This window comes from Macrosteles quadrilineatus, unplaced genomic scaffold (genome assembly GCF_028750875.1).
Source record: "Macrosteles quadrilineatus isolate MER2022 unplaced genomic scaffold, UCM_ALF_1.0 Scaffold_9__3_contigs__length_116548681, whole genome shotgun sequence".
NCBI classification, from domain to species: domain Eukaryota; kingdom Metazoa; phylum Arthropoda; class Insecta; order Hemiptera; family Cicadellidae; genus Macrosteles; species Macrosteles quadrilineatus.
Window position 1 is genome coordinate 17442437 of NW_026542602.1, and position 27688 is coordinate 17470124.

General features: G+C 35.1%; 2 protein-coding genes across 4 annotated transcripts in view; one reads left to right on the plus strand and one right to left on the minus strand.

Moving 5' to 3' along the window:
• LOC129003265 (pickpocket protein 11-like) lies at positions 1-24693 on the plus strand. The gene is made up of 8 exons (XM_054431557.1): positions 1-63; positions 1670-1812; positions 2354-2487; positions 3226-3279; positions 5986-6097; positions 17377-17471; positions 18998-19086; positions 24221-24693. Exons 1-8 carry the CDS (start codon positions 1-3, stop codon positions 24251-24253), a joined length of 723 nt encoding a protein of 240 aa, XP_054287532.1. The 3' UTR covers positions 24254-24693.
• Positions 24615-27688, minus strand: part of LOC129003041 (OTU domain-containing protein 7B-like) — a 48400-nt gene continuing 45326 nt past the window's right edge. For 2 of the 3 annotated variants that reach the window (XM_054431246.1, XM_054431245.1), the window contains exon 11: positions 24615-27519. In XM_054431246.1, coding sequence (XP_054287221.1) covers positions 27244-27519 — 276 coding nt within the window. In that variant the 3' untranslated portion in view covers positions 24615-27243. The remainder of the gene's footprint in view (positions 27520-27688) is intronic. The other variant, XR_008491610.1, reaches the window with a different exon arrangement.

A 27688-nucleotide genomic window follows, 5' to 3' on the forward strand; every position in this document is an offset into this window, starting at 1 on the left:
ATGTCAGTCAGCCAATTTGCAAAAGATGCTGCTCTGCACTTTTCTGTAAATTTCCCAGTTCAGGTAAGTTTTCTATTTTACTAGGGGACCATAGCAGCAATTACTGCTTTTTAGTTTTGTATACAAATTGAAATTATTCAACACACTTTTTTACATATTTAATCACCGTATTCCCCTAACACAATACATTTTCAACACCATTCTAACCTAAAAATAGGACACTAATAGCATAAACATACAAATATGCAATGTTTACATCAGCTGGTATATTTAAAACAGAGAAATTTGTATGCCTTAGAATGATATAGCTGGGCTGGGTATTTACTGTTTAGTGTTTAGGGTTCACCTAACAATCAGAAAGTCACTGATTCTGTACTTAGAAAATTCAGTAGCTTTTACCGAATTTCCCTACAGGGAAGTAGCTATTACCATAGGACTCATGGTAAGACTTGAGCCCGGGACCAATTTACTTTTTAATTTTGATTTCCCTAGAGGCCAAAAACACTATTCGTTCAAATTTTTATATATGTACATATATATATATATATATATCTATAGCCTATATATATATTGTGTCCGTGAATGCGATAACTTGAGTAATTTTTGTTTGATTTTGGTGAAATTTGGTTTGAAGGTGTAAGGCGGGATAAACTTGAATGAGTTTGTGAGCCAGCATGATCGGGCGATGGAGACGGGGTTTTATGTAGCAGCAAACCTATAGGTACTCGTTTAACCTATAATGTTATTTAAATAGATTTAATTATGTATATCAGTTCAGGCAAATGGAAATTCGCTTAGTCTGCAGGTTTGCTGTGACGGGGATATTTGATGGCTTAAAACTGGGCCCAGCTCAGCTACATTGGGATTATATAATAAAATGTCCTGGCTAATGAAACAACTGATCTTAGTCAATAACAAAGCTACAGCACATTCACTAAAAACTACACAAAGTGTGTTGTTGTCTACTGAAATTATTAGAAAAGATCTAGTCCTATTGTTTTGTATATTTAAAAACCTAATTTGTTCACAGCATAGGATCAAAATTATAATGCTTTTCTAAAATCTGCGAGGATTTAGTTGATGCAGATCTTAAAGCCACCTAATGTTTGGGCCATGTGAATAAAAAGAACTGCTATTGTATTTTGTAACAAACTCTGATTTTTATTATCTGTTCTCTTGTTGAGAGCGATTGATTCAAAAAATTAAATTTGAAGAAAGAGCTCTGAGCAAACGCAACAGAATGTTTGTAGTCGGCTGTTAACATGGATTTTTGACTACTGATAAATCAAATCAACTTTTTTCTCTTTATAAACTTGTAGTTTACGATTGATTACATCTAGGTATTATTGCATTTCTGAGTGTGTCTAGTGGTTGGAGTCCATGCCTTCCCTCCTAAAGGCACAAGGTTCTAATCCCGCCAATCACCAATGGTTTTGACCTGAAAGATAATGCCGAAAAATGGTGATTTGGAGCTACCTGTGAGCTGTAGGTTCACAGTAACAAGATATCTCTCTGTATAGAAATTCCTCCACTAAAGGAATTTCCAGCTTATTTTGTCAGTTTAGAGTTAAGTATAACATGATTTAACATTGTAACTAACTAAAGAATACATTTCTTAGCAGTATTTTTCCATATCCATAACACCTGCTGCTACTCAAGTGTTTTGTAGGTGTTTATTCACGATGTCAAAGAAGTGATGTTTCTAAACAGCAAAGCCCCAGTCTTAGACCCTGACAGCTCTCTAAGGTTGCTCTACAGTGTGAGAGAAACTGTGGTGGACATTTCAGCAAGAGAGCTCTCTACTGAACAGAGGTATCCATACAATCTTGTATGTTTATGATTTTATACAGGCGTTTATAAAAAAGTTTTAACAATTAATTTTTAGTTTTAGAATTATGTATAAAACATATCATAAACACTCTCAGGTGTTGGGGTTTTCACAATTAAAACCTCTCAGTATTTCCATGAGAATCTTGTTTAGGCAGCAGAACTTCTGAGAACATCAGTATTGAGAGGTGTAGTTGCACACGTCTTTACAAACTTACTTTAAAACTAAACAAGGAAATGTATGAGTCAAGAGATTCAAGAGATTTATTGTACCATTAAGTAACAAATACAATAGGTAACATCAAAAACTATTCTAAAATAAACAAACCAATGCATAATAAATAATGAAATGTTCATCATTACAAACCATGCTGAAAATTGGTTAATTTTCCTCGCCCACTGTACATGTAAGCCTGCTCTTCCTGTCCAAAACAAAATCAAACCTTTTCTGGCATGGATACATTGATCATGTGCATTTAATACACTTCGATACTTTCTTTAAGAGCCCCTTATGTAATGTTTCAAGAGGGTGTGTGGTGGAGGGGGAGAGAAGTGTCCAAGGTTACCCAGTGTACAGTCGCAGCAGCTGTCAGACGGCTTGTCTAGCTCAACATCAGCTGTCTGTGTGTGGCTGTCATCATCACCTGCTACCAACACCAGGTCAGGTAGCATTAATCTATATTTCGTTTTTAAATCAAACTTACAGCTATTTTAAATAGATATAGTAGATCCTCGTTTACACCACACCTCCAACTACAAGGGCACCTTAAAAGTCCCCTTGAAAGTGCTGTTTTATTAAACTAAACCTTTAAACATGACAATTTCATTCAAAACAACCTCAGTAACACACCTTTTTTCTAAATCACGAAGCAATTCAGAACCTTTTGAGAAGTCAGCCTTAATAAATAACAGTCGTTACGAGAATTCACCAATATGTATGTTTTGGAAAAAACTCCATAAATTCAGACTCATAGGTATTAAAACAAGTCTGGGCTAACGCAAAAATTTATAGTCAGTACAAATAGATAGGAGGTACAGTAAGACCCAGACCCAGGACCGATTTAATTTTATGTCCCCATAGAAGCCAGATCACTATTCGTTCAAATCCTATGATGCCATTGTCCTTCAATGTCACTGGTAAATCTTGCCACTGATAAGTCATTTTATGGTTCTGGTCAATCATTTGCATTCATACTCAGTTTAAATATGTACACAAGTTACACAACAATTATTGGCTTTTTTAGTGAAGTTTGAAGTGATCTAACATCAACTTGTTCCTAGAAATCGTCATAAATAGCATTACCAACACCTTTACATGAAGGTTGTTAAAGTGAAATCGATGAAGGTATTTATGCATAACCAACTCTGTCAATGTGTCAATTATTTTATTGATTACAGATAACTCCAGGTATTGTGACCTGAAAGGACTTCAGTGTATAGATGACGATTTCAGTAAGTCCCCTGTTGGTTATATTTAAAAAGGAATTTAAAACTGAAAAAATGTAGCCTACAGTCACCATAATATTTATTATTGGGATAGTTTAAAAGTTTACTGAAGACATAATATTTTTGATATTATTTTATTTTGTATGACCTTTAAACCAGGACTCTAAATTTTCTCATATAAGCTAGCCAAACTTTGTGTCCCATAAAAACTATTAAATCAGTCCTATGGCTTTTCTTTAAAATCTGTATAGTGTAGCTCAAATTGTTTTGGACTGCCTAAATTAAAGGTGTAACTATATTAAGCACAGTGTTAAATCTTTTACAATTAAAGATGAGATTTTTTTTGAAAAAAAAGCTCTTTCTATTCTGAACTAATCGATGGGATCATACGTTGTTCAGTTTAGCAAAAGTTTGGAACAGATGGATTTAATTCGGATTAAAATAAATGGTAGCAGGGAACTGACACATACTTTCTCCCATTAGCTTGTCAAAAAACCCTTATAATGGGTAAGCAGTGGGAGTTACTTTGATATTTTGTGGGTAAAATCACAAACATAAAAATAGTGTTTGGAGAACCATCATTTTTAGATACTTGGGGTTGTACAATTTTGTTAAGAGGATTTGTTAAAAGGACCATAATTCTAAATTTGAATCAAAATTGTTTGAGCTGTTTTATGAAAATCTGATTTATGAGTTTTATGGGGAAATCACCATTACAGTAGACTCCCTCTTTTCCGCCGAGTGTAGTCCGGTTAAACCAATGTCCGGTTAAAAGGTGTCCGGATAAGAGGGAGTCTACTGTATAAAAAAAAAAAAAATTCCCTGCCCAAAAACCTGCAGACTAAACAAATTTCCATCTATCTGGCTGGAATTACACTAAATTATTCCCTTGAAATTGTCAGATTTATTTCCTATTTAAATATTATTAATTATTATTAAGTTTGCTGCTACAGGGAAGACATAACGTTTGTTTTTTATTTAAATATTGATAGCTAGTATGAAGTACCGGTAAACAAATTTTCCAAATTCTATTAAAATATGTCCATAGACAAGCAAGCTGCAACAGTTAATTTATTCTCCAAAACAATAACATTGTAATTTTAAATTTAAACTTTTTTTCTATTTTTTTCCGTAACCATTAGGCATACAAAAACGGTTCAATATACTAAATTATTTGTTTTTTTAAGTTCTACAAAATGGTTTGGAAAGAAATTGCAATTTTTTTGTTTATCTCCATAAAACCTCCCATAAACCCCTGTTCACATAGTCCGATCGTGCTGGTTCGCGAACTCGTTCAAATAAATGTAGGTTAACATATTTATACCACATTACATCAAAATCGGATCATTTTTGCTTGAGTTAACGTGCTAACGGACATATATATGAATTTGAGCGGATGGTGTTTCTGGCCTCTGGACACCTCAAAACGAAAAAGTAAATCGGACATGGGTCCAGGTCTTGCCATGAGACCTATGGTAATAGCTAGGGCGGGGCAGGACTACAAGATGCCAGACTTGCACTTTCGTGCTGCTGACACACACCGAACGAGGCGTGGCACGAAAAGTGAAAAATTTAGCCCCCATAGACCTGAAAGAAATATAGGAAGTTTTATTTCTGAGCTTCGAGCCGACTCAGCAAAATTTTTAAATTATTGTCGGATGTCAATTTTGACATATGACTTAAAAGTTGAGAGCAGAATAGAAAAACAAAATACCAACAGTCATACCTCCAGAGAAGCGGCTTCGTAAGGAATGTACTTGTATGTTGGTCCTCTATTTCCTCAGTGTTAAAACCAAGATTGAGTTATTAGTTATTCAACCCCCACTGTAGTAATAGCACTGTACAGTCATATAAATCTTGCCTTACATGTATGGATCATCAGTAGCCATACATTGTATCAGCTGTAAAATAATCCATATCAAAGTTAGCCTGTGAGAGAATAAATCACGTGACCGTGCATGCGTAGAAAGTTTTGCCCGGCAGCGACTTGCCTTGGGTATAATCTTGGATAGCTTCGCATTTTGCCCTCGGGCGTCTTATCCACACCCTGCCTCGCCTGGTCCTGTGTGTGGCGCTCCATAAGCGCCCGTACAATTCCCGTCGCACAATACGCCCCAGGGCAAAATCCCCTGTCGCGCCCTGCCCAGCCCGGTTCTGTGAGTGGCCAGCCTAAACATTATTTAAAATTACTTAAATGGAAATGTCTAAACCATATATTAGTGTTATTAGTATTGGATTCAGGCCAGTTACGTCATGTGTTTGTGTTTATGATCCATACCGGTTTATGTTCTAATATTCGTGCCGCAAACCAAAATGTTGTTTGGACCACAGGGTTAGGCTGTAGCTCTGTACACATCCACAAATACAAAAACCACTTTTTGGGGTTCAGGGAGACCCAAAACAGATATTTCCACCAAAAACTCGAGTTTTTACTAAAACAATACTTTCTCTTTAGTTCATACACTATGTGTAGGGGGAGAAGGTAAAGATTAACTTATATGTATAAAGTTGTTTGACATTGTATAATAAATGCTAGGACATCTGATAGTCAGATCTGTACATTATCACAATAACAACGCTGTGTTAATGCAACAATGGCGGAACATGGATATTATTATTATTTATAGTCTGTGAAATGGAGCTTTCATTTTCATTGTTCTTTTGACATCTTTCCTAAGCATAGGATAATAAGATGCTGCTAACTATTTTTAGGGAATAAAAACCAAACAAAAACAAGGAAAAGATCAAACATGTACAAGAAATGTGAGTGTCTACAATCCTGCGACCAGCAAGAAGTTAAAGTTATATGGGGCAGATTGAAACGGTACCGTAATCACTTTTTAAAATTTATTTTTACAAAAGTTAAGTTCAGATATATATGAAACAACTCATTTTAACTCCAGTAGGTTTATATCATCATTGAAGTGACTGATGAGACTAATCTATTTGGTTTATAGTAGAACTTTATAAAAATAAACTAATTATTATTATATGTATAACAGAATAAAAAAATGTAAGGTCACATCTGATGTGTAATGATTATCTGATTTAAACCTGATAATCTGATTACAGTATAGGACTTCTGCCCTGGAGGCTCGGGTTGAAATTTTAACATTCATTTATAAGTTTTAGCTATGTTAGACTGTTCTGCAGATGATCGTAAGAAGTGAAGTAAGTGTAGAGTAAAATATCCCATGATCTATTGAACACTCATCCTTCAGTAATCTTTACCTTAATAATCCTGGTATGTAGTCGTACAAAGCTAATAAGTTATAATGCCTTCACCCAGGAGTTTAGATCCACCTTAAGCTGTAGTTTATCCATCTAGCAAACAAAACAAGGATAGGGCTCTCAAATGAAGAGAACTTTTTTAAAGAGGTTGGTGGCCTCTTTTAACCTTGCATTTGCCCGTCCACATAGGCTGGATCTGTGCGTGGAACGTATTGTACCGATTCAAAATGAATGACCAAATGAAAATTCAAATCAAACTGAAAACGCGCGAAGGCAAGGACCAACAACGGCCAATCACGTGAGCGCGGAGGAACACCAATTTGCTGACTTGTGCGGACGTCTTTTTCTAACGGTCACTTGGGACCAAGCTCTGAGCCGCGATGTACGGAAATCTTTAAATTCTCCTTTTCAATTTGCAAAAATCACTTTTGGTAGTCGTAACGTGTATTTCGTCAACGAATCAATTGTTCGATCTCCGGAGTGCATTGATATCTAAAACCGTGAAACAGCATTTACTAAATTACGAATTGAAACAAAACGAGTCTTTAAGTTCGACGTCGACCGGCAAAATTCGTCAGATTTGACCATTTTCGTAGAGCCTATCCCAAGTACAGTGTCGTAATTATATGTTTATGTGTCGTCAAAATTGTCTTCTGTGTATGTAAGTAAATGTTTTGTGTAAATTGTATTTATATCATTAGGAGAAGCCAATCTGTCCACATTCATATTTGTTTAATCATGTTTCTTGCAGGTTTCATGTCTTAGTGTGTAAATTCAGTCACATTGCTTTAGAATTATTGCCATTTACTTATTTTAAAATACATACTGTGATACATTTGTAGATATTGTTATATTAATAATTTGGGTAAATTTTTATACCAGTTAAATTTCATATTAGTTTCGTGCTTAAATTCAAATTATCTTGTTAGGGTAATCAGCTGTCTGTCACGTAAAACTGTTACAATTTGTTCTTGCTTTAATATTTGGGTTTGAAATCACTTCAAAAATACATAAAGAGATCACTGAGAGTATTTGATTGGGTGCAAATTCAGGTTTCAATCAGAGCATTGTCCCGGTTGAAGGTTAGGTGTCAATACAGGCTACAAGGTAGGCTTCCATTAACGCCATAAAAATCATACTTTTAACTTAAATTAAACAAACGACTCAGTAGTCGTTTTGGTCCAGTTTGCTACTGAGCAACAAAGTGTGCTGTACACAGATCTACGAATAGCCCCTTTGCACATAAGATCAACTGGCCAGTTGTAAGTAAATACCATACTTTGGGAAGCCTAATAGCCTAAAACAGATTGAATAAATTAAACCTAGGTTCCCGAGGCTCTGCTGTCAATATTTCAGGAAGGAAAGTCAAAAAGACCACAATCAATACTCTCTCACATTAAATTGAAGTGTAATTAGTAGAAATTAGAATATTATTAATTATAGCTGAAACTTGAATATTATTAATTTTAGCAGAAACTTGAATATTAATATTGATTATTTGTAATATTTGTATTATTTATAGTGATAATACACAAAGCTTATTCTTTCATCAATTTTATTAATTCTCCTGTGTTAATCTTTTCAAGGTAATCGGCTTAACCGAACAATTGCAATAAAGTACAGTATCATTAAGTAGTCAATTGACACATAATTTATTATATATTGGTTCATCAATATTTCGCATAATCGTTTCAATATTTCAGAGTCAAAACCAATGTTTTAACAAAGTTTCAACAAAGAGTGTAATTTTGCATTCAGAATATTTGATATACTTTTTATTGCATCTTAAGAAGTGTTACGTTTAAGATTATTGAAAGCACTTTCAGGAGGACATATCAGACCTCTCAACGGTCCATAAATCGGACTTCTGGGATACACAATTATCAGGGCTCAATACAACATCTTACTTCCACTGCCGGCTCTGTGATTGGTCCTCAGTTGTCTGATCAACTAAATTAAATTCATTGAAACCCCACCAGGGGGCAACTTTTTGTTGTACTCACACCTATATGGAATAGCCAAATTGCATTACATAAAGGTGTGAGGCGATTTTAGTGATGGAATGATCAATTAATGTAAAGAGTATATTTTGAAGTAATAAGTAAGTAAAGAACGTTTATTTTTTTCTTTACAAAAAGTGATAGCACTAATATTGAGAGGTCTGGTAACAAGGCAGATTGGCTCTTCTACGGACAGATTGGCATAGATAAGATTGATATTGACCCTCAGAATCTTGTTATCTTGTCACTTGTTATCTTTAAGACAGATTATACCCGTTCATATTGCAGTGTTTACTTGGTTATTTATTATCTGTGTATATTTGTCCGTGATTGTTTATATTTATTTATAGGGGAAATTGAAACATTTTGTGAATTTATAAAACTGAGGTCGATTGCATTTTTGCGAATTTGATTTCAAAAAAAAAAAACTTTGCAATTCAAAATGAGACGTCAATTGTACGGTCCCAATTACGTAACTACGGCAAGCGATAGGGCTCAGAGGATGGCAAGCAGGCGTCATGTGTCAGACGAAGGGCTTGTGTCCGGTAGGGTTGGTGCGTCACACGCAGAAACAGGAAACGTTCGTAGCAATCATGTCTCTCCCCCCCCCACCGATTCGTTCCGCGCTGGTCACGTCACATTTGTAGGAGAAGAAGTAGAGCGTATTGCGAACAATGTAGTCGGCGATTTGAACATGTCGAACAGTGATTGTTTGTTGGATTTAGATAATGACGTGTTGGAACAAGCTGTGCACTCACGTTCGCATCTCACTTTTGATTCGACCGCAACAGAATATGTCACGATTGATGAGGGAACCTTTCGAGATCGACGATCGTCAATTCGCGCGATTGAACCAAGGGTTGAAAACAATGCAATGTCTTCGAATTTCACATCGTCTCCTCGTGCAGCGAACCACGAACAAATTCGTTTCGTAGCTCCAGTACCGGCGAATCAATTGCAGGGTAACTTCGTTCATCAGGGATTGTCAAAAACAGATTCTATTGTAATAATGGAACTTTTGAGGAAGTTGAAGGACGTCGATGCATCGAATGAATTTGAGTTGGTTACATTCCTTAAAGATTTAATGCCGATTTTTAACGTATCTCCGTCCCACGACAATGAAATAATTAAGTTGCTCTTACCAAAGGTCAAAGGTCAGTTGTTTCAGTTATGGATTGAGTCCGTAAGTGCTCAATCAGGGTGGAATAATTTGCACGTCGAAATTCTAGACAGATTTATCCCATCAATGCGACGAAGAGAAATAGAGTCAATAGAGTTAGATCGTCCACAACGCATCGAAGAAACTTTCTCAGATTATTGTGAACATTTATTATCTACTGCGTTTGCTCTTAAAACAAACTTGTCTGAAAACGACGTCATAGAAATAGCGCTGAATAAATGTAGGCCGGAAACAAAGTCTCATTTTTCGTTCGATTCTAGGCCACACACAATTCAAGAACTTCGTAGACTAGCTACAAGAGTCACAAGTGCCGTCAGGGCGGAAACTCGATATTTTGGACCGACGATTTTCACACCACAATTTCACACACCCCCACCCCAAATTATTCCTTCTCAGAGACCCCGACAACCTTTTCCCCGTCGTAACGACTCCAACGATCTTAGGAATAGACCCGCCGAAAGAATCATAAAATGTTTTCGTTGCAATCAGGAAGGACATTTAGCCAGAAACTGTAGGAGCTCTTTAAACTGGTAAATGACATCGACGAGGGGGCCCGGTGTCATACAAAACTCGCGACCATCCCCAACAAAAACAAAATGGAAGCCGTAGATTTAAGTGGTAAGTTGCCATTTGCGCATGTTACGTTCGACAGCTCATTAAAATGCATTGCTTTGATCGACTCTGGTAGTAGTAGGTCATTAATTAGTAAAGAATTATTCAATATGTTGAAAGATAAACAACTGGTGTCAAATGTAAATAAGGTAAGTCATTCTATGGGTACTGCGTCACAGCACAAAATCACCGTCAGATACGAAGCTACAATTCATTTGAAGTTAGGCGATTTTTCCTGGAACTACGAATTTTGGGTTGTGAATCAACTGCCGTTCAAAATGATTTTGGGTTATGACTTCATGACTTTCACAAGGATGTCCATAGATTTGAATAAGTCAATAATAAAATTCAACTTTGCTGACAACGAACACTCTCTTTGTTTAGTAGGCGACGATGAGATTCCGCGTTGCGAAAAACAAGATTTAGGCGATTCTCCCCTCACTCCTGAACAGAAAACAAAATTTGACGATTTATTATACAGCTTTAACGACGTCATATCAAATAGAATAGGCACAGCGAAAACAGAACCGTATAAAATCAAGTTCAGCGATAACATCGTTCCGTTTCGTCAGAGACCTTATCATTTACCACCAGATAAGATGGTTATAATGAGAGAGACAATACAAGAGTTATTAGATCAAGGTGTCATTGAGAAAAGTGTTTCTGAATTCAGTTCTAGTGCATTTCTACGTCCAAAGAAAGAAGCTGGTAAGTATAGGCTAGTTGTCAATTACAAGGAGCTAAACAAATACATCGAAATGGATAGTTTTCCGCAGCCCGAAGTTGATAAAATTTTTCAATATTTTAAAGGTGCTAAATATTTTACTACGCTCGATTTGAACAACAGTTACTATCAGTGTTTGTTACATCCTAACAGTCGAAAATACGCAGCTTTCAATGTAGGGTACGCATTGTACCAACCACGAACTTGTCCCCAGGGTATTAAAATAGGTAGTCAGGTGCTAGGCAGAATTGTCGACGAGGTGTTAGGAGATTTGAAATTCAAGTGCGTCGTCAATTTTGTAGATGATCTTTGTATTTATAGTCCTGATCCAGAGACACACTATCGCGATCTGAAACAAGTTTTACAACGATTGCGGGAGGCCGGATTGACTGTGAAACCAAGCAAGGTCACTTTAGCGAAACGCGGCATTCGATTTTTGTCACACGTCATCAAAGACGGAAAATGTTATGTCGACGAAACCAAAGCCGAGGTGATTAGTAACTTCCCGCGACCACGAAATTTAAAAGCAGTTCAACGATTTTTGGGAATGGCAGCGTATTACGGGAAATTCATTCCTGATTTTTCCAGTGTTAGTCGTCCACTCAATATGCTAAGGAGGAAAGGTGTCCGTTTTAAATGGGGTAAAGAACAGGAAGAAAGTTTCAATAAATTGAAGGAGTGTTTGTCTTCGCCTAAGGTGTTGCATTTGCCCGATTGGAGGCAGCCCTTCGTTCTGTCGTGTGATGCAAGCGAATTTTCCGTCGGATGTGTCCTTGAACAGATCAGAGATGGTAGAGCTGTCCCCATAGCGTTTGCGAGTCGTACTTTCTCAAACAACCAACTTAGATATAGCATGTATTTAAAGGAGTTTGCTGCCGTACTTTTTGGTTTAGAAAAATTTAAAGATTATTTGGCAGACAGACCATTTGTCATTAAAACTGACTGCATGGCTATTACGTATGTGATGGGTTGCGATAAAAGTGTCGGAATGTTAGCTAGATGGAAACTACGACTCTCACAATTTCCTTTTGCCAAGATCGAACATTGTAGGGGCACCCAAAACATTGTGAGTGATACTCTGAGTCGAATGTTCGAACCTGAGGAAGCTATAAAACAAAACAATACTCCAAAACCTGATCAAGTTTGTTTTTTACAACATTTTCCAGAAACGTTCGAATCACTCAGTGATAAGCAGAGGGAAGATGAAACCCTAGGTAAAATCATCACTGATCTGGAGAATGGTATAACTGTACCTCATTATTGTATAAAAAAGGGCATTCTAAGATTCCAGAGAAACATCAAATGTTCCCCAAAGATTGTGGTACCTAGTTCAATGCGTGTTATGATGATGAAATATTTCCACGACATATCCATTCACTCTCATTGGGGCATAAAAAAGACTACAGCACGCCTAATAAAGAATTTTACATGGGATGGAGTTTTTAACGACGTAAAAAATTACGTACGTTCATGTGAACTATGTCAACTCTCGAAACCAGCCCAGAATTTACAGATAGGTTTGATGAACTCAAAACCACCCCAGAAATGTTTTGAACGACTCCACATTGATATGTTTGGTCCACTAGTAAGATCTGTTTCAGGAAATGCTTATGCTTTTGTATGTATTGATTCATTCTCTAAGTTCAGCTGGATTATTCCAATGAGAAAAGCAGATTCAAAGACAATAATTAATGCGTTAAAGGATAAGATTTTTTCACAACATGGGTTGCCAGAAACCATTGTATCGGACAATGCATCCATTTTCAAGTCCGAAATGTTTAGGAGTTTTTTATTTGGTTTAGGGGTGAAACACATAACTACATCAGTGGCTAGGCCTAATTCAAATCAATCCGAGAGATTAAATAGAAATCTCAAAATGATACTCAAAATCTATCATTCTCAAACCCAAAAGAAATGGGACGAAAATATACCTTTCCTTTGTATGGGATTGAACTCTGCATTACACGAAACTACAGGTGTGACTCCAGCTTATGCATTCCTTGGTAGAGAGTTAAACCATTCACTCAAACTACACTGGGACCTTGGCGATGAATGCTCGACTGAAACAGCCGAGGATAGAGTGAGTAAAATATTAGAACACTCTAAGAAAGCTCATCAAAAGATAAAGGAGAGATACAATAAAAATAGAAAACCGTCTCCATATACTGAAGGTGATCTGGTATTATACAAAAAATATACGCCTAGTAACAAAGCAAATAAAATCAGTCATAAGCTAACTCATACCTGGGATGGACCGTATACTGTAATTAAAGTATTAAATCAGGTAAATGTAAAAATCCGTCTGAATCGGGACCCATCCATTGCGAAAGTAGTTCATGTATGTCAGATAAAAAAGTATTATTCGAGAGATTAGAAAAAAAAATCATTGTTGTTAATGCCTACGTTTGTTTGAGGGGGTACCGACTCGTTTTTTTTTTAACACAATATTGTTAATTTTAAGGCGGTAACACCAAACCATTTTTTTCTCCAACAGTGAATAGTGTGAAGAGAAATGTCACCCGTCGCTGTGAGTGTTTTGGGAGACTCGCAAGGGGTCAGGCTGGTCAGAGTGGGCGGCGGACAACAATCAACTACACAACAATGGTCGATTGAACACAGTGTTGCTCACGGCGGATGGACTACTCAAGATCTCAAGTGCGCTATCAGAAACCAAGTGTCAGTGCTAAAACCCACATGCATAATTTTCATTGGAATTAATGACATTTTCAAATCCATTGCCCCAGAGAAAACCAAAATCAATATAAAGACAATTATCCGTTTACTGAAATCCCACAACAAAACCATCTACATTACCACCCTCCCTCCCACTTTACATACCCCCCATATTCAACCCAAAATTAAATCCTTAAATATTTTTATCCAGTCTTTAAATAATCCTCCATCCATTCAATCAATAAAATTCCATAAACTATTCCCACCATTCGCACCAATGAATCTATCATTATACAACAAGAAGTATCGAAATGGGAAGCCAGACAACGTACACCTATCAAGTACAGGTTTCAAACAGCTGGTGCGCCACATCTCGATGACCACACTCGGCGCCACACACGAGTCGATGACCTACTCCCCACCCCACCCGCCCCACTCTATCGCCAACAGCTGATCGCCGATAGTGAACCATGAATGAACTGCTGCTGTCTGCTTCATTGAGTGCTAGGTAATTCTACAGTGTGGTTAAGCGTGCGCGTTTTTCACCACTCGTGTGGAGTAGATGTAAGTGGTAATTTGTGAGACACTTTGGTGTCAGGTATTGTCAGCTCTCCCATCTCAAATCGCTCTCGCCCTCAGTACAAATAGAAATAAGGCAAACAAATGAAATGAAAAAAAAAAAAAAAAATGGAAAATGGAAAAAAAAAGAGAAAATAAATGTTAAAAAAAAAAAAAATAGAAATAAGAAAAAATGAAAAAAAAATTGTTTTAAAATAAAATTTTTCCCAGCATGTTTTTCACACTTTGAAAATATTAATATTGAATATTTATTATATGAGTATTATTCAAAAAAATGTAAATGTGAAGAAATTGTTTCGTGTTTAAATGTATGTAAATTGTAACTGTGTAAATGTGAAACTGTTGTGTAAACGTCTCTCCGCCGTCACAAGCGTCGCGTCGCGCCGCCGGTTTGAAAATTGTCCCGGGTTGGACGAAGTCTTCTTGCGGACCTTGTGGTCGCTCGGGCCAATTTTTTTGGCAAGGGGGCATCATGTACCGATTCAAAATGAATGACCAAATGAAAATTCAAATCAAACTGAAAACGCGCGAAGGCAAGGACCAACAACGGCCAATCACGTGAGCGCGGAGGAACACCAATTTGCTGACTTGTGCGGACGTCTTTTTCTAACGGTCACTTGGGACCAAGCTCTGAGCCGCGATGTACGGAAATCTTTAAATTCTCCTTTTCAATTTGCAAAAATCACTTTTGGTAGTCGTAACGTGTATTTCGTCAACGAATCAATTGTTCGATCTCCGGAGTGCATTGATATCTAAAACCGTGAAACAGCATTTACTAAATTACGAATTGAAACAAAACGAGTCTTTAAGTTCGACGTCGACCGGCAAAATTCGTCAGATTTGACCATTTTCGTAGAGCCTATCCCAAGTACAGTGTCGTAATTATATGTTTATGTGTCGTCAAAATTGTCTTCTGTGTATGTAAGTAAATGTTTTGTGTAAATTGTATTTATATCATTAGGAGAAGCCAATCTGTCCACATTCATATTTGTTTAATCATGTTTCTTGCAGGTTTCATGTCTTAGTGTGTAAATTCAGTCACATTGCTTTAGAATTATTGCCATTTACTTATTTTAAAATACATACTGTGATACATTTGTAGATATTGTTATATTAATAATTTGGGTAAATTTTTATACCAGTTAAATTTCATATTAGTTTCGTGCTTAAATTCAAATTATATTGTTAGGGTAATCAGCTGTCTGTCACGTAAAACTGTTACAATTTGTTCTTGCTTTAATATTTGGGTTTGAAATCACTTCAAAAATACATAAAGAGATCACTGAGAGTATTTGATTGGGTGCAAATTCAGGTTTCAATCAGAGCATTGTCCCGGTTGAAGGTTAGGTGTCAATACAGGCTACAAGGTAGGCTTCCATTAACGCCATAAAAATCATACTTTTAACTTAAATTAAACAAACGACTCAGTAGTCGTTTTGGTCCAGTTTGCTACTGAGCAACAAAGTGTGCTGTACACAGATCTACGAATAGCCCCTTTGCACATAAGATCAACTGGCCAGTTGTAAGTAAATACCATACTTTGGGAAGCCTAATAGCCTAAAACAGATTGAATAAATTAAACCTAGGTTCCCGAGGCTCTGCTGTCAATATTTCAGGAAAGAAAGTCAAAAAGACCACAATCAATACTCTCTCACATTAAATTGAAGTGTAATTAGTAGAAATTAGAATATTATTAATTATAGCTGAAACTTGAATATTATTAATTTTAGCAGAAACTTGAATATTAATATTGATTATTTGTAATATTTGTATTATTTATAGTGATAATACACAAAGCTTATTCTTTCATCAATTTTATTAATTCTCCTGTGTTAATCTTTTCAAGGTAATCGGCTTAACCGAACAATTGCAATAAAGTACAGTATCATTAAGTAGTCAATTGACACATAATTTATTATATATTGGTTCATCAATATTTCGCATAATCGTTTCAATATTTCAGAGTCAAAACCAATGTTTTAACAAAGTTTCAACAAAGAGTGTAATTTTGCATTCAGAATATTTGATATACTTTTTATTGCATCTTAAGAAGTGTTACGTTTAAGATTATTGAAAGCACTTTCAGGAGGACATATCAGACCTCTCAACGGTCCATAAATCGGACTTCTGGGATACACAATTATCAGGGCTCAATACAACATCTTACTTCCACTGCCGGCTCTGTGATTGGTCCTCAGTTGTCTGATCAACTAAATTAAATTCATTGAAACCCCACCAGGGGGCAACTTTTTGTTGTACTCACACCTATATGGAATAGCCAAATTGCATTACATAAAGGTGTGAGGCGATTTTAGTGATGGAATGATCAATTAATGTAAAGAGTATATTTTGAAGTAATAAGTAAGTAAAGAACGTTTATTTTTTTCTTTACAGTATCCAGCAAAGCAAAGGGTGAGCCAGTACAGTACAAGGTTGAACTGTACTGATAAAAAGTAGCGGCAGCCTTGGACCCGAAGTCTGTGACGCTATCGACTCACCAAACTGACATTCTTTGTATTGGAGAAATCGCACCTCTACAAATCCTAAGATATTAGTTCTGTTTTCCTGTTGGTTTCCATTTGAAAATAATCATTTTAGTAGACCAAAACTGGATATAAAATATTTAGTAGTAGGAAAACAAATAATTATTCCTAGTTTCTTTTTCATGAAACATTGAGTATGGCTAAATAAATTAGACGCATATCATATTTCTTATTAATTTCAACTACAGGACATCCAGTGGTCGAAAACTCAACCAAAAATATGTAATGTGCAGACTTCTCTATTTTAACCCCACTCTGTAAATAAAACATGTGATTAGAACATCTTCCATTGGTTTTGATTTTCTGTTTATATTTCGTCACCAGCATGGCAAACCATAAGGCCCATGTAAATTTTTTTAAATTTTAAATTCATTTTTTGTGCATATTTTTTAGTCTATTTTAATTTATAAAGGGATTCTACACATCTACAGCAAAATATATTTCTAACAGTATGCGTAGATTTTCTCTGCATTGCACACGAGCAGAGAAAAAAGGTTTTCACGAAACATGTTTGCCTATTAATATTTAGGATAGTTTTTTAAAAATATATTTTTTGTTTAGAAATGAATCTGATGCCACCATCCACATTCAACTAGCTGCCCCACCAACAGAGCGTTTGGTTCTGAAATCTAGAGTTAACTTCTTAGACATTCTGGGTGAGTTAACTTATTTGTCAGTAACAGTGTCAACTTTGATCACCAACAGATAATTTCAGGAAGCACTACCTTGACAAGGTCACAACTGATATCACAGATATCACGGCTCTTATTGCTTTTCATATTTTTCACTATTTTAGCCACTTTGTCACTTGACACTGGTCTAAGCGTGAAAGTTCGAAGACCGTTGACAGTAGGCTTCTCGAACAGCTGGGACGCCTCGGTTACAGATGTAATCTACCGAGGAGAGGTCAAAGAAGTCATTAAAGATCTGGGGTGTCAGCGAGTCAATCGAATGGGATGTCACTCTGCACTTAGACTTGTTTATTAGCTCCCAAGCCCTTTTCCACTGGTTCAGTGCTGAAGCAATCGATTCCGCATTAAATTTTAATTTAGCTTGCTCAAGAGCTTTCTTATATCTGGTTTTGGCTTCAGTGTATCTTCGCTTCATAACATCGACCAATACATTATAATTCAGTGCCCACTGCCAAAAGTCATACAACTTCTTGGCTTCCATGCACATTTGAGAAAGTTCAGTATTGTACCATTTCACTGCTGATTTCTTGCGGTACCCCAATGCCTCAGGCCCAACGACCTATTTCTGAAAACAAACTTCCATGGCATTTAGGAAAGTGGAAAAAAATACGTCAAAATCAATGAAATTGCAGTACTAATTCCAGTATATACTATAATGCTAATTTGAAGTAGTTGACATTAGATGAGTTAAAGCTTCTAATAATCTTCGTCTGGTGCTGTTTGGTACCACTCATGGTGTTATTGCTATCGACCAAAAACAAGTCAAGAGGGCTTTTTGGTCCGACAAAGGGGAAAGAGAACAGTAGTATTAATGTTCCCCGCTGGTAAGTTGGTGAAAACGTCTGGGCAGGTCGACCCTCTAGTAAGTTTCCAATTCAGGCACTGGCAATCCAGGGAACAAAGTAAATCAAGAAATTGTAAAGAGTGTATTTAAAAAATGTTTACTTTATGTTTGTAAGCAGGACAATTACCATTTAAGGGTATAATTCTTCTATTCTGTATTGTACTTCCCGAATATTAATTCTAAAATTTTAATTAAATGTTTTTTTTTTTACTGTAAAAGTTAACTTTACTAGTTTCAACTACTGAGCCTAAGACTTGGACATTAATTCTCCACAGTTAAGTTTTAGACACTACTCCACTAGTTCTCAGATGCTAGATGCTCTTGACGTATTGAACTTTTTTTATAAGGTTGGCGGGCCTCTTTTAGTCTTGCGTTTGTCCGTCCACATGGGCCAGTGCGGCGAACGTATCCAGCAAAACAGGGGACTCGCGGGTACAGTACAAAGGTAAACTGTACTGATAAAAAGAAGTGGCAGGTATTAGGATCCAAACCCACGACATCTCTGCCTTGGGCCCAAAGTTCGTGGCACTACGGACTGAGCTACCGTCTTACCCCCTCCTGTTGTAACAAACCATTTAAAATAAACCCAATTTACGTTTCTGTTTCAAAGGCATATGTTTTTTAACGTTATAATTGTCTGTTGCAGTTGGGTTTGCTTGTTTCACGCGCCTGTTCACTAGCATCAGTTTACTTGATGTCATCTTGCTTCTGTTCACATGGATGTATCCTAGAAAAGTGTGTGTGTCTTACAGGAATGTTTTATTTTAATTAACACTAGCTGTGTACCCGTTCTACGCACGGGGATCTTATAATATTCAGTTGAAACCTTCTTATATAAAGAACAGCAGTTGGTTTGCATATTTTAAGATATGCTGGCCAAACTATTATACATAGCTTCATTTTATGTTGTTTTTTGTTGTTCCGGATCGGTATGACAATCAATAAAAGGTTAAATTACCTCTGTGTCTGCCGGTCGATCCTATAACGGTAGGCTTACTTTTATTTTTACTATCTGATCTCGTTTGCATGGCTCAATCACGTCCTGGTTGAAGTTCGTTCGCTACGCTCACTCACCTGTATGTTGGAGCTCGTTCGCTGCGCTCACTTTCCTTCAGGTTAGCTCGTTCGCTACGCTCACTTGCCTTCAGGTTAGCTCGTTCGCTACGCTCACTCGCCTCCAGGTTGCAAATTAGCTGTTGTCATAAATGTAAAAGAAATAATAGTGCTAGTGCTGCACCCTGTTGGTAATCCTTGTAACTTTAATGCTATTGAACATCACAGAACAGAACCAACTTGTTTAATTGAAACAGCTGTTAAGATTCAATAATTTCATTTCTCATAAGGTTAACATGGGCTTCCAGAAATTCCACGTCAAAAATCGACAAAAACTTGATTTTCAAGGGTTTACTGTTAAATATCTAACTGTCTCATATTCGATGAAATACGTCTAAAACCATCTCATATATGTATAGTATTTGGAAAATAAGTTTCAGGCGGGACAGTGCTATAGTTATTGAGGAGTAGTTGTAATAAAGTGCGTATTTTAGCGTTACCAAGAGAATGACAGATAGACAGACAGACAGACTGACAGACAGACAGACAGAAATTGAGATAAGGTTTGATTCGGTTTCTCTGACCTATGAAATGTAAAAATAACCAAAAAGTTCATTATTCTAAGCAATGTACAGACAAAACTCTAATTTTATTTATATAGATTATCTAATCTATACTAATAAATAAAAAATAAGAAAAACCTTTTAAGAAAAACCTATTATGTATATACATAGATAAGTTCTTAAGTGATCAGAATGTGTAGTAATTAATTTGTTTTTAATTTTAATCATAAATTTATTTGTTGTTTTTTTACTAGAATTCATGGAAATGGCAATTTTTTTATGTGTCAAAAGGAGTAAGTCTTAGAAATGAAATATAGGCTACCATTAGACAAATTTATGATTTTGTTCAAATATAGATGACAATTCCCTTTTACGGAAAGTAAATAAAAGAAACGTCTAAAACACTTAAAACATATATTTACGCTTATACTGTTACTCACAAGACGGTACATATACAAAAAAGATGGTAAGTGGTGATCGATTTTGACCCAATAGGCGACAAACTACATTCGCCTATTGGGTCTGATGATGATTGGAGTGTCCAATCGAAATCGATCACCACTTACCATCTTCTTTGTATATTTACCGTCTTGTGAGTAACAGTATAAGCGTAAATATATGTTTTAAGTGTTATAAGACGTTTATTTTATTTGCTTTCCGTAAATTTAATAACACGTACAATGCTGATCAAGAAGTTATTTAATTCCCTTTTCAAAATAGTCTTCATATTACTCCACATTTTTGTCAAATAAACCAGTAACAGTAGATATCATGAAGTTTGTTTAAGTAGAAAATGTTTTCTGTACAAATATTTTTTTAAATGGAGTTTATACTCAAAAGATTAATAAGACTATCATGTTAGAAAACAATGGCTGGTGGCTTTTCTTTTTTGTTTGTTTGTACATTTTTCAAATATTATAAAAGAATTCATATGCTGCTTAGCTTTTTCTTTCATGACTACCAAGAAAAATATATAGAGCATGTTCTTTAATAACTTGAAAACAAAAAGGTACATAAATGTAAACAATACTTTCTCCATATACTATAGGCTAGTACTAGTGTACATGTTGCTCGAATTCGAGCAATTGCAAAGTATTACAGGAGTTATTTCAAAACGAATAACAGTCATATTTACAATGTGTTTAAAAAGAGTCAACTCAAAGATTACCGGTGTGTAACTCAGACCATGTTTATCTTCGTTATTGATAAACCTAAAGCATTCCGGCCGGTTTTCTCCTTCTCAAAATGCCTCGCTATACAGGCAACACAGGTCATTAAAAGGGGGCCAATTGAGAACGAAAAGTCGTTTTGAGGTAGTGTTAGGGCGCATTTGTAACCTAATAGTTGAGATTGTCCAGGGTCAGGTGCTGACTGTGATGAGTTAAGCCTATTACGCGCCACTGTTCTGTAGTTGCGGTCGTTATCACGATTACGCCTCCTGTCTATGTTTCGTTGTTGTCGCGTCGGAGGCATTAGAAAAAAAAAAACAACAAATAAACAAATTATAGCTACACAAAACAACGATAAATGCACAAATTTAAATTACAATCATGCTAACGATAAATACACAAATTTAAGATACAACCATACTAACACGATCCGTCTTGGGGGTTATGTTTACACAAACTCAAATAGTAAATAAATGTACTCAATGCGTTTCATTGAATTTAAACAAAAATAACAGCAATTAAATTATACAGCTGATCAAAATGTAAACAATTATGTTCTTCATAAGGATAACATGGGAACTTCCATGGGAACAAAGCCACTGGGGCAGAGCCCAAGGGAATTTTTCAAAAATGTAAGGCCCGTTTGCAAATATACGCGACACGCTCTTTCCAATGAGACGTCAATGGATAAAATCGGTTAAGAAATGGTTGAAGTTTCATGTAGTGCATTAATTACATAGATAGGGGGAGAAAGTAAAAATTAATGTTTGAAAAGGATTTGTAAATAAGAATAAGTAAAATGTTAAGTAGACTTTATTAATACTCTGGACCTGTACAAACTTTGAACATTTTTAGCTGGAAGCTATCTCTGGCAGTTTCAAATCACTATAGAAACTTTACGGTATTTTATTGTAAAATAAAACAATCTTGGATATAGCAGCTGGAAAATGATCTTTTCGTCATACTGCAGCAAAACAAACGTTTTTAATGCATGCGTTTCAAGTCTGAAGTAGCATTTTTTACACTCAAGGGAGTAAAAAGCAATTTTAGCCCATAGGGAGTAAAAATCTGCTGTTGTCAACTCAGTTGTAAATTTCAATTGTAAACAATTTGTATCAAAAGTATGTATCGATTGTATAATCGATTGTAGTTAATTGTTGCCTTATTGTAAAAATTTTGACATATTGATACTGTAGTATAATAGTACACTAACACAATCGTAATAGAGGAAGCGATTGAATCACTTACTAAACAGCTGCTTGTTTCCATTAGCAAATTAAAATGAAAACAAGCTGGAAGTAGTTTTGAAAGGTTTATCTATCTTTGACAACTATTTCAGTTTTGTAACATAGTTTGTTCAAATTATGGTGCAATATGACGAAAAATATAGTTCACCACACGGGCAAAAAGTGTCTTTTCAACATTCGCTTATTTTACGGAGCTCGGGTCGAAAAGAGTCACTTTAGGCCCTAGTGATGAAATGTCTGGCAAAGTACAAAAAGGAATCAGCTGAGTTTCTAAAACATGTGCTGAAAGGCTGGTAATGTTGTTCTGATGAATTGTTATCAGAAATACTGTATCAAGTATTTTTTGCAGTATTATTTTGCAAAATATAAATTCAGTAATTCCTTATAATACACTCCCAGACAATAATAACATAAGTAACACAGAAAAATAAATAAATAACCCAATTTTCTCACAAATTTACTATATGGAAATTGTAACCTATGGGAGTCAGACAAATCCTTACAGTAAAACGCTATCAAGAAAGCGGAAAATATTGTTAACTGTTTCAAAAATATGTGTTAATTGAAAAATGAAAAATAGTTACAAACTAAAGTGAACAAAAAAATGTTTGTATTTTTATTTTTTATTATATATGTATAATAGCAGCAGTTTTTACAGTCAACAGTTTTTTTTTATTTAAAGCAAATTTACATTTTTTTTTTCATATAACAGCCATTTCAATTTTTTTTCTAACCTCTACGCCTGAAAACAAGACTTAACATTAGAATGCCAGCTTGCAGTCATTTGTTGGTAACTTTTGACTGAAAATTTGAAAACACAAAGCTTACTTGTGACTCTACTGGGACCACCTAATAATTCCTCAAAAGAAGGGAAAGGGAGGACATTTTTTAGATTGAATTGTAATCCAAAGCAAAGTTTTGTAAACTTCAAAGAAAAACATAAATAATTGAAAAGTAGTTTCAAATATACAGAAAACGCCTTGCCATACAAATGCCAAGATTACGGTAACTGGCCAAACCAACAATATGCAGTTCAAAACTATCTCTCTCTAAGGTAGTTAGAAAAATAGTAATTAGCGGTTATTTGAACATGTCTATAAAAATATTGTAATTATTTTGATAGCTACAACATAATTTACACAAAACATTTGTAATATTAGGAAAATATTTGAATCAAGAGGCACAATTGTTTAACACAGCTTACACAATAAAATATTCAACTGTAGACATTTGCAGCTATGATGTACAGTACAACCATAGTTAAAACTACACATATATGGTGTTTATTATGCAACTATAAATTGGATCAAAGAGGAGGAAGTGGTAATATAAAAATGAGTATGGCACTTATTAATATATACAATACACAAAGCAAAATTGAAATTAGAATTTACAGAGACAGTGGTAGTCTAGGACGAATTTGCTAAGTATTATATCAAATGTGTTTGTGATTCTAACAAGCGAAATTCAATAGACAAGTTTGAGGTACTATACTCCGAACAAGAAACGTAGGTGGTTTTAGGGGAAGAAATCTATCCCCTACAGTTGATACTACTTGCACCACTTGTCAATCAGCTGCAACATAATACATTAACCGAAACCACCTACATTTCATCATCTTGTGATTAGAAAGAGTGTATATCACTTCTATTAAAATCAAAGGCAATTGTAGTGGGGGATCTAAATACTAATAACATTCAACAACTGTATCAAGGATTGAACAACCAGGTACAAGCAAATCTGAAGAAAAATCACTTTTGAACCATTTGCAACTTATCTTGTAATTTTTATTTCTTTAACTTTTTAACCTATCTACATTAATGAAGTGGTTGTACAGGGAATGTTTCAAACACAGCATGGAGTGAGATGAAGCAAGGACAAAGAGGAGTGAGCATTGTGTCTGGTTGCTATATACACACAGGAATTTTGCTACCAACTTTTTATATCAAGTAAAACAAAATGTAATATTTCTTATTTATCCTTCCTGAAATTTGTAAAGCTTGTATATCTTGCCCCAATACACCCCTGATGATATGGTTAACTTCCATTTATAAGAAATAAAAAAAAAGTTTAAGCCTTTTCATAGTCGCCTTAGTTGCGTTTTGTTAAAAACATGGTCCAGTGCCAAGCATTTAAATAAAAAAGTACAAGCTAAAACAACAACATTAACAATAACAAATTGCAAAACAATAGTTAAGCAATATCCTAAATTCTATAAATAAGTGCAAATACTTGCTGTTAAAGTAAAAGAAATAAAACCAAGCAAAAACATAGAATAAAACCAATATCCTAAGTATAGAATAATTTTGTTTCCCATCAGAAAAGAAAAAAAACTTCCAAAATATTACTTATTTTTCACCTTACAGCTCTATTGCTTAGTAATCAGAATACAATGTAGGAAATGTTTTAGGTGTAAACACATGTATTATTACCAAATTAAACTGGAAATATTGTTGAAAATGTTTACATTAGAATGAAAAATTATTAAACTCATTAGTAAGTTTACCTAATTGGGCAAATTTGCCTAAGACTGGTTACACGTTGACATAGCATTCATGCATAACAGTGCATTTATAGCGCCATTGAAACTACTCACTGATTCAATGCAAAGGTTCTCATTCATAAACAATTAGACACTTGCAAGATGAAGGAGCGTAAGTACATATTAATATGCTAAGGACTTATACCCATTCATCTTGCAAGCGACAAATTAATTGTCTAGCATGAATTCACTAGCACTGCATGCTATTCCTTCAACATGTTATCTGACTTATACCATTGTATTGTGTACCTAATATACCTTTATACTTTCTTTAATAAAAAAGTATAAAGTATAATCTAAATAATCTTACCGTACACTAATGTAAAAAAATAAGTGAATTAGTAAACAAATATTTCGTAATTAAGTAGTAGTCCTACTTTTTTTTATGGATATCAGTTTTTTGATACGCTTGCTTTTACTTGCAGCATAAACTAATGCCCCAGAAAAATGAAAAAAATTGATCTTATCTTCTACTTGTACTTACATGTATTTACATCAACACTACTGACTAGCAACAAAAAATGTGATGGTCGACCTAAGCAATGCAAAACGATTCTGTAAAATATGCAACAAATAGAAATAACTGACCAAGTTAGTTGGGGGCCAAACTTTTAAGATCCAGAGGATGAGAAATCTATGAGTATGTTTAATCCAAGGTATTATCATTGACTATTGGATACTGAAGTATGTAGACATCCTATCTATATGAACCAGCTATGGCCAATTTTGTATTAAAAAAGAATGTAGTTGTCTTAGCTAGTCACAGAATGCCTAGTGTCTAAAATTCAATTTTCTACCTTATTTTTTCTTGCTGACCAAGTTGGGTCATAAAAGTTGCTATAGCTTACAAGTAATTCCATTAGTTTGAATTGGTAAAAAGGTCTGTGTATTCGTCAGAAATTAGTAGTTTGGATCATCACAATCTGTCTGTGGCTCACATCAACTATGCCGATTTTGATAAAAAATCTGCCGACAAATTGAACATGGGGATGTTTCTAATTATGTTGCTAAAACAAATGTTAACAGCGAACTAGGGATTTGTATGGGCTCAACACATAGTAAACAGAAGTACTGAAACACAACTGCAATAGTACAGTTTGTACTTTGTCTGTGAACGTGTTGTAAATTTAAATAGCAAAAATTAGTGAAAAAATAATTTTTTTCATTAACAAACCGATTAATTTTGTTTCCAAATTTTGATGTGGGAAAAACACAATGGCAATGAGCCATGGTAAACAGCTTCCAAAACTTGACCATGAGTTGCTGCAAAACGATAAGTTTCTTCTTAGATTTGTTACTCTGTATTATCAACTGACGGTTGATGACATATTATTGGTCTGATTATGCCTGAGATTATAAATCTCACAGATATTTCATCCGACCTACAAAGTTTTAAGTTTTTGGATCAACAAAGGTTTCTAACATACTCCACACCTACCACATAACAAAGTAAATAAATACCCACACAACAGAGTGATTTATGTTTAGTTTAACTACAAAAATATACTTAACACAGTTTAACATTTAACAAGAAAACATTTATTTTAAATAACAGATTTTGAACATTATCACACATTTGGTGATAAAAAAACAATAAAACAATAAAATATACAGACTAAAAACATCCCAAAATATTGTATGACACAATGAATATATCTGAAAATCATTAGTGCAATGAAAAACAATATTAGAGACAATACTGTGATATGGTAAAAAAAATTAAAGTTAAATAAATATTGTCAGTAGTTTTTTTTTTAACAAACTACATACAAGTTGAAGACACATGTTGATGTGTTAACACTGTGGCTTGGGATTTTTACTTTTGTGTTCAAAACAATTGACTTATTTCAAATCTCTTCTTGATAAAAAATTGTTTAAAATCATAATATTTTAATTCAGTACAACATAATTGAAAAAGCCACAGTTTAGTTTGAACTTGATGCTCTTACATTTAACCTGATGATGTCTCCACGATTGCACTAGATTCTCAGATAAATAGGCTATAAAGCAGGGATTTATGTACAGGTTAAACACCAGCAAAATCTGACAGAAAATCAGGTACAGCGTACCGCAACACCGGAACATCCACTGAAACACTTACGTCTCTTTAAACTGTTAGTTGTTTGAATTTATAACTCTTTACATTAGATCAGTACTATACACTTATGACTTGACACACTGTAACAGTTCTCAAAACATTCTTTTTACACTGTAACGGTCCAGTACTTACTCTACACATTAACAGTTCTATACACTTACGACTTAAAAACTGTAACAGTTGTTTACTTACAACCCTACACAGTAACAGTTCTTTACACTTACGACTCTTTACACTGCAACTGTTCCCGGAAACACTTTGAGCAGTAGTTCTGTGTTTGAGGATTGCCGAAGAACGGACATCCTTCTGCCCGACACATCTCGCTCGGTTGGTAGAACGTTGAGTTACAGAGGTACACAGTGTCGTCAGAATTGGTAATTGGCTTTACGGGAGTCAGTTGACTTATGCGCTCGTGAGACTCTAGGTCTGCCTCTGTGTAGAACTGGCTTTTGCCTGCGCCGTAGCGTGGTGCCGTCGCAATGCCGCCGTCCTTGTACTGCAAGAAAACGTAAAATATAATACATAGTCAATCAAGTATTTTGTTCCTCATTTGTAAAAGATAACAGTATGGAACAGAGTAGAACTTGTATTCAACTCTCGGACTCAGATATACAGTTCATCATTAACTATGTAGACAATACACAAACATGTAAAATACTGTGAAA

What these genes read in the sequence shown, in the direction of transcription:
- LOC129003265 (XM_054431557.1), top strand. Translation starts at nt 1, where the DNA reads ATGTCAGTCAGCCAATTTGCAAAAGATGCTGCTCTGCACTTTTCTGTA. An exon ending in GTGTATAGATGACGATTTCA is followed by an intron (nt 3,280 to 5,985) that starts GTAAGTCCCCTG and finishes AACTATTTTTAG; the next exon opens with GGAATAAAAACCAAACAAAA. An exon ending in TAACTTCTTAGACATTCTGG is followed by an intron (nt 17,472 to 18,997) that starts GTGAGTTAACTT and finishes TGTCTGTTGCAG; the next exon opens with TTGGGTTTGCTTGTTTCACG.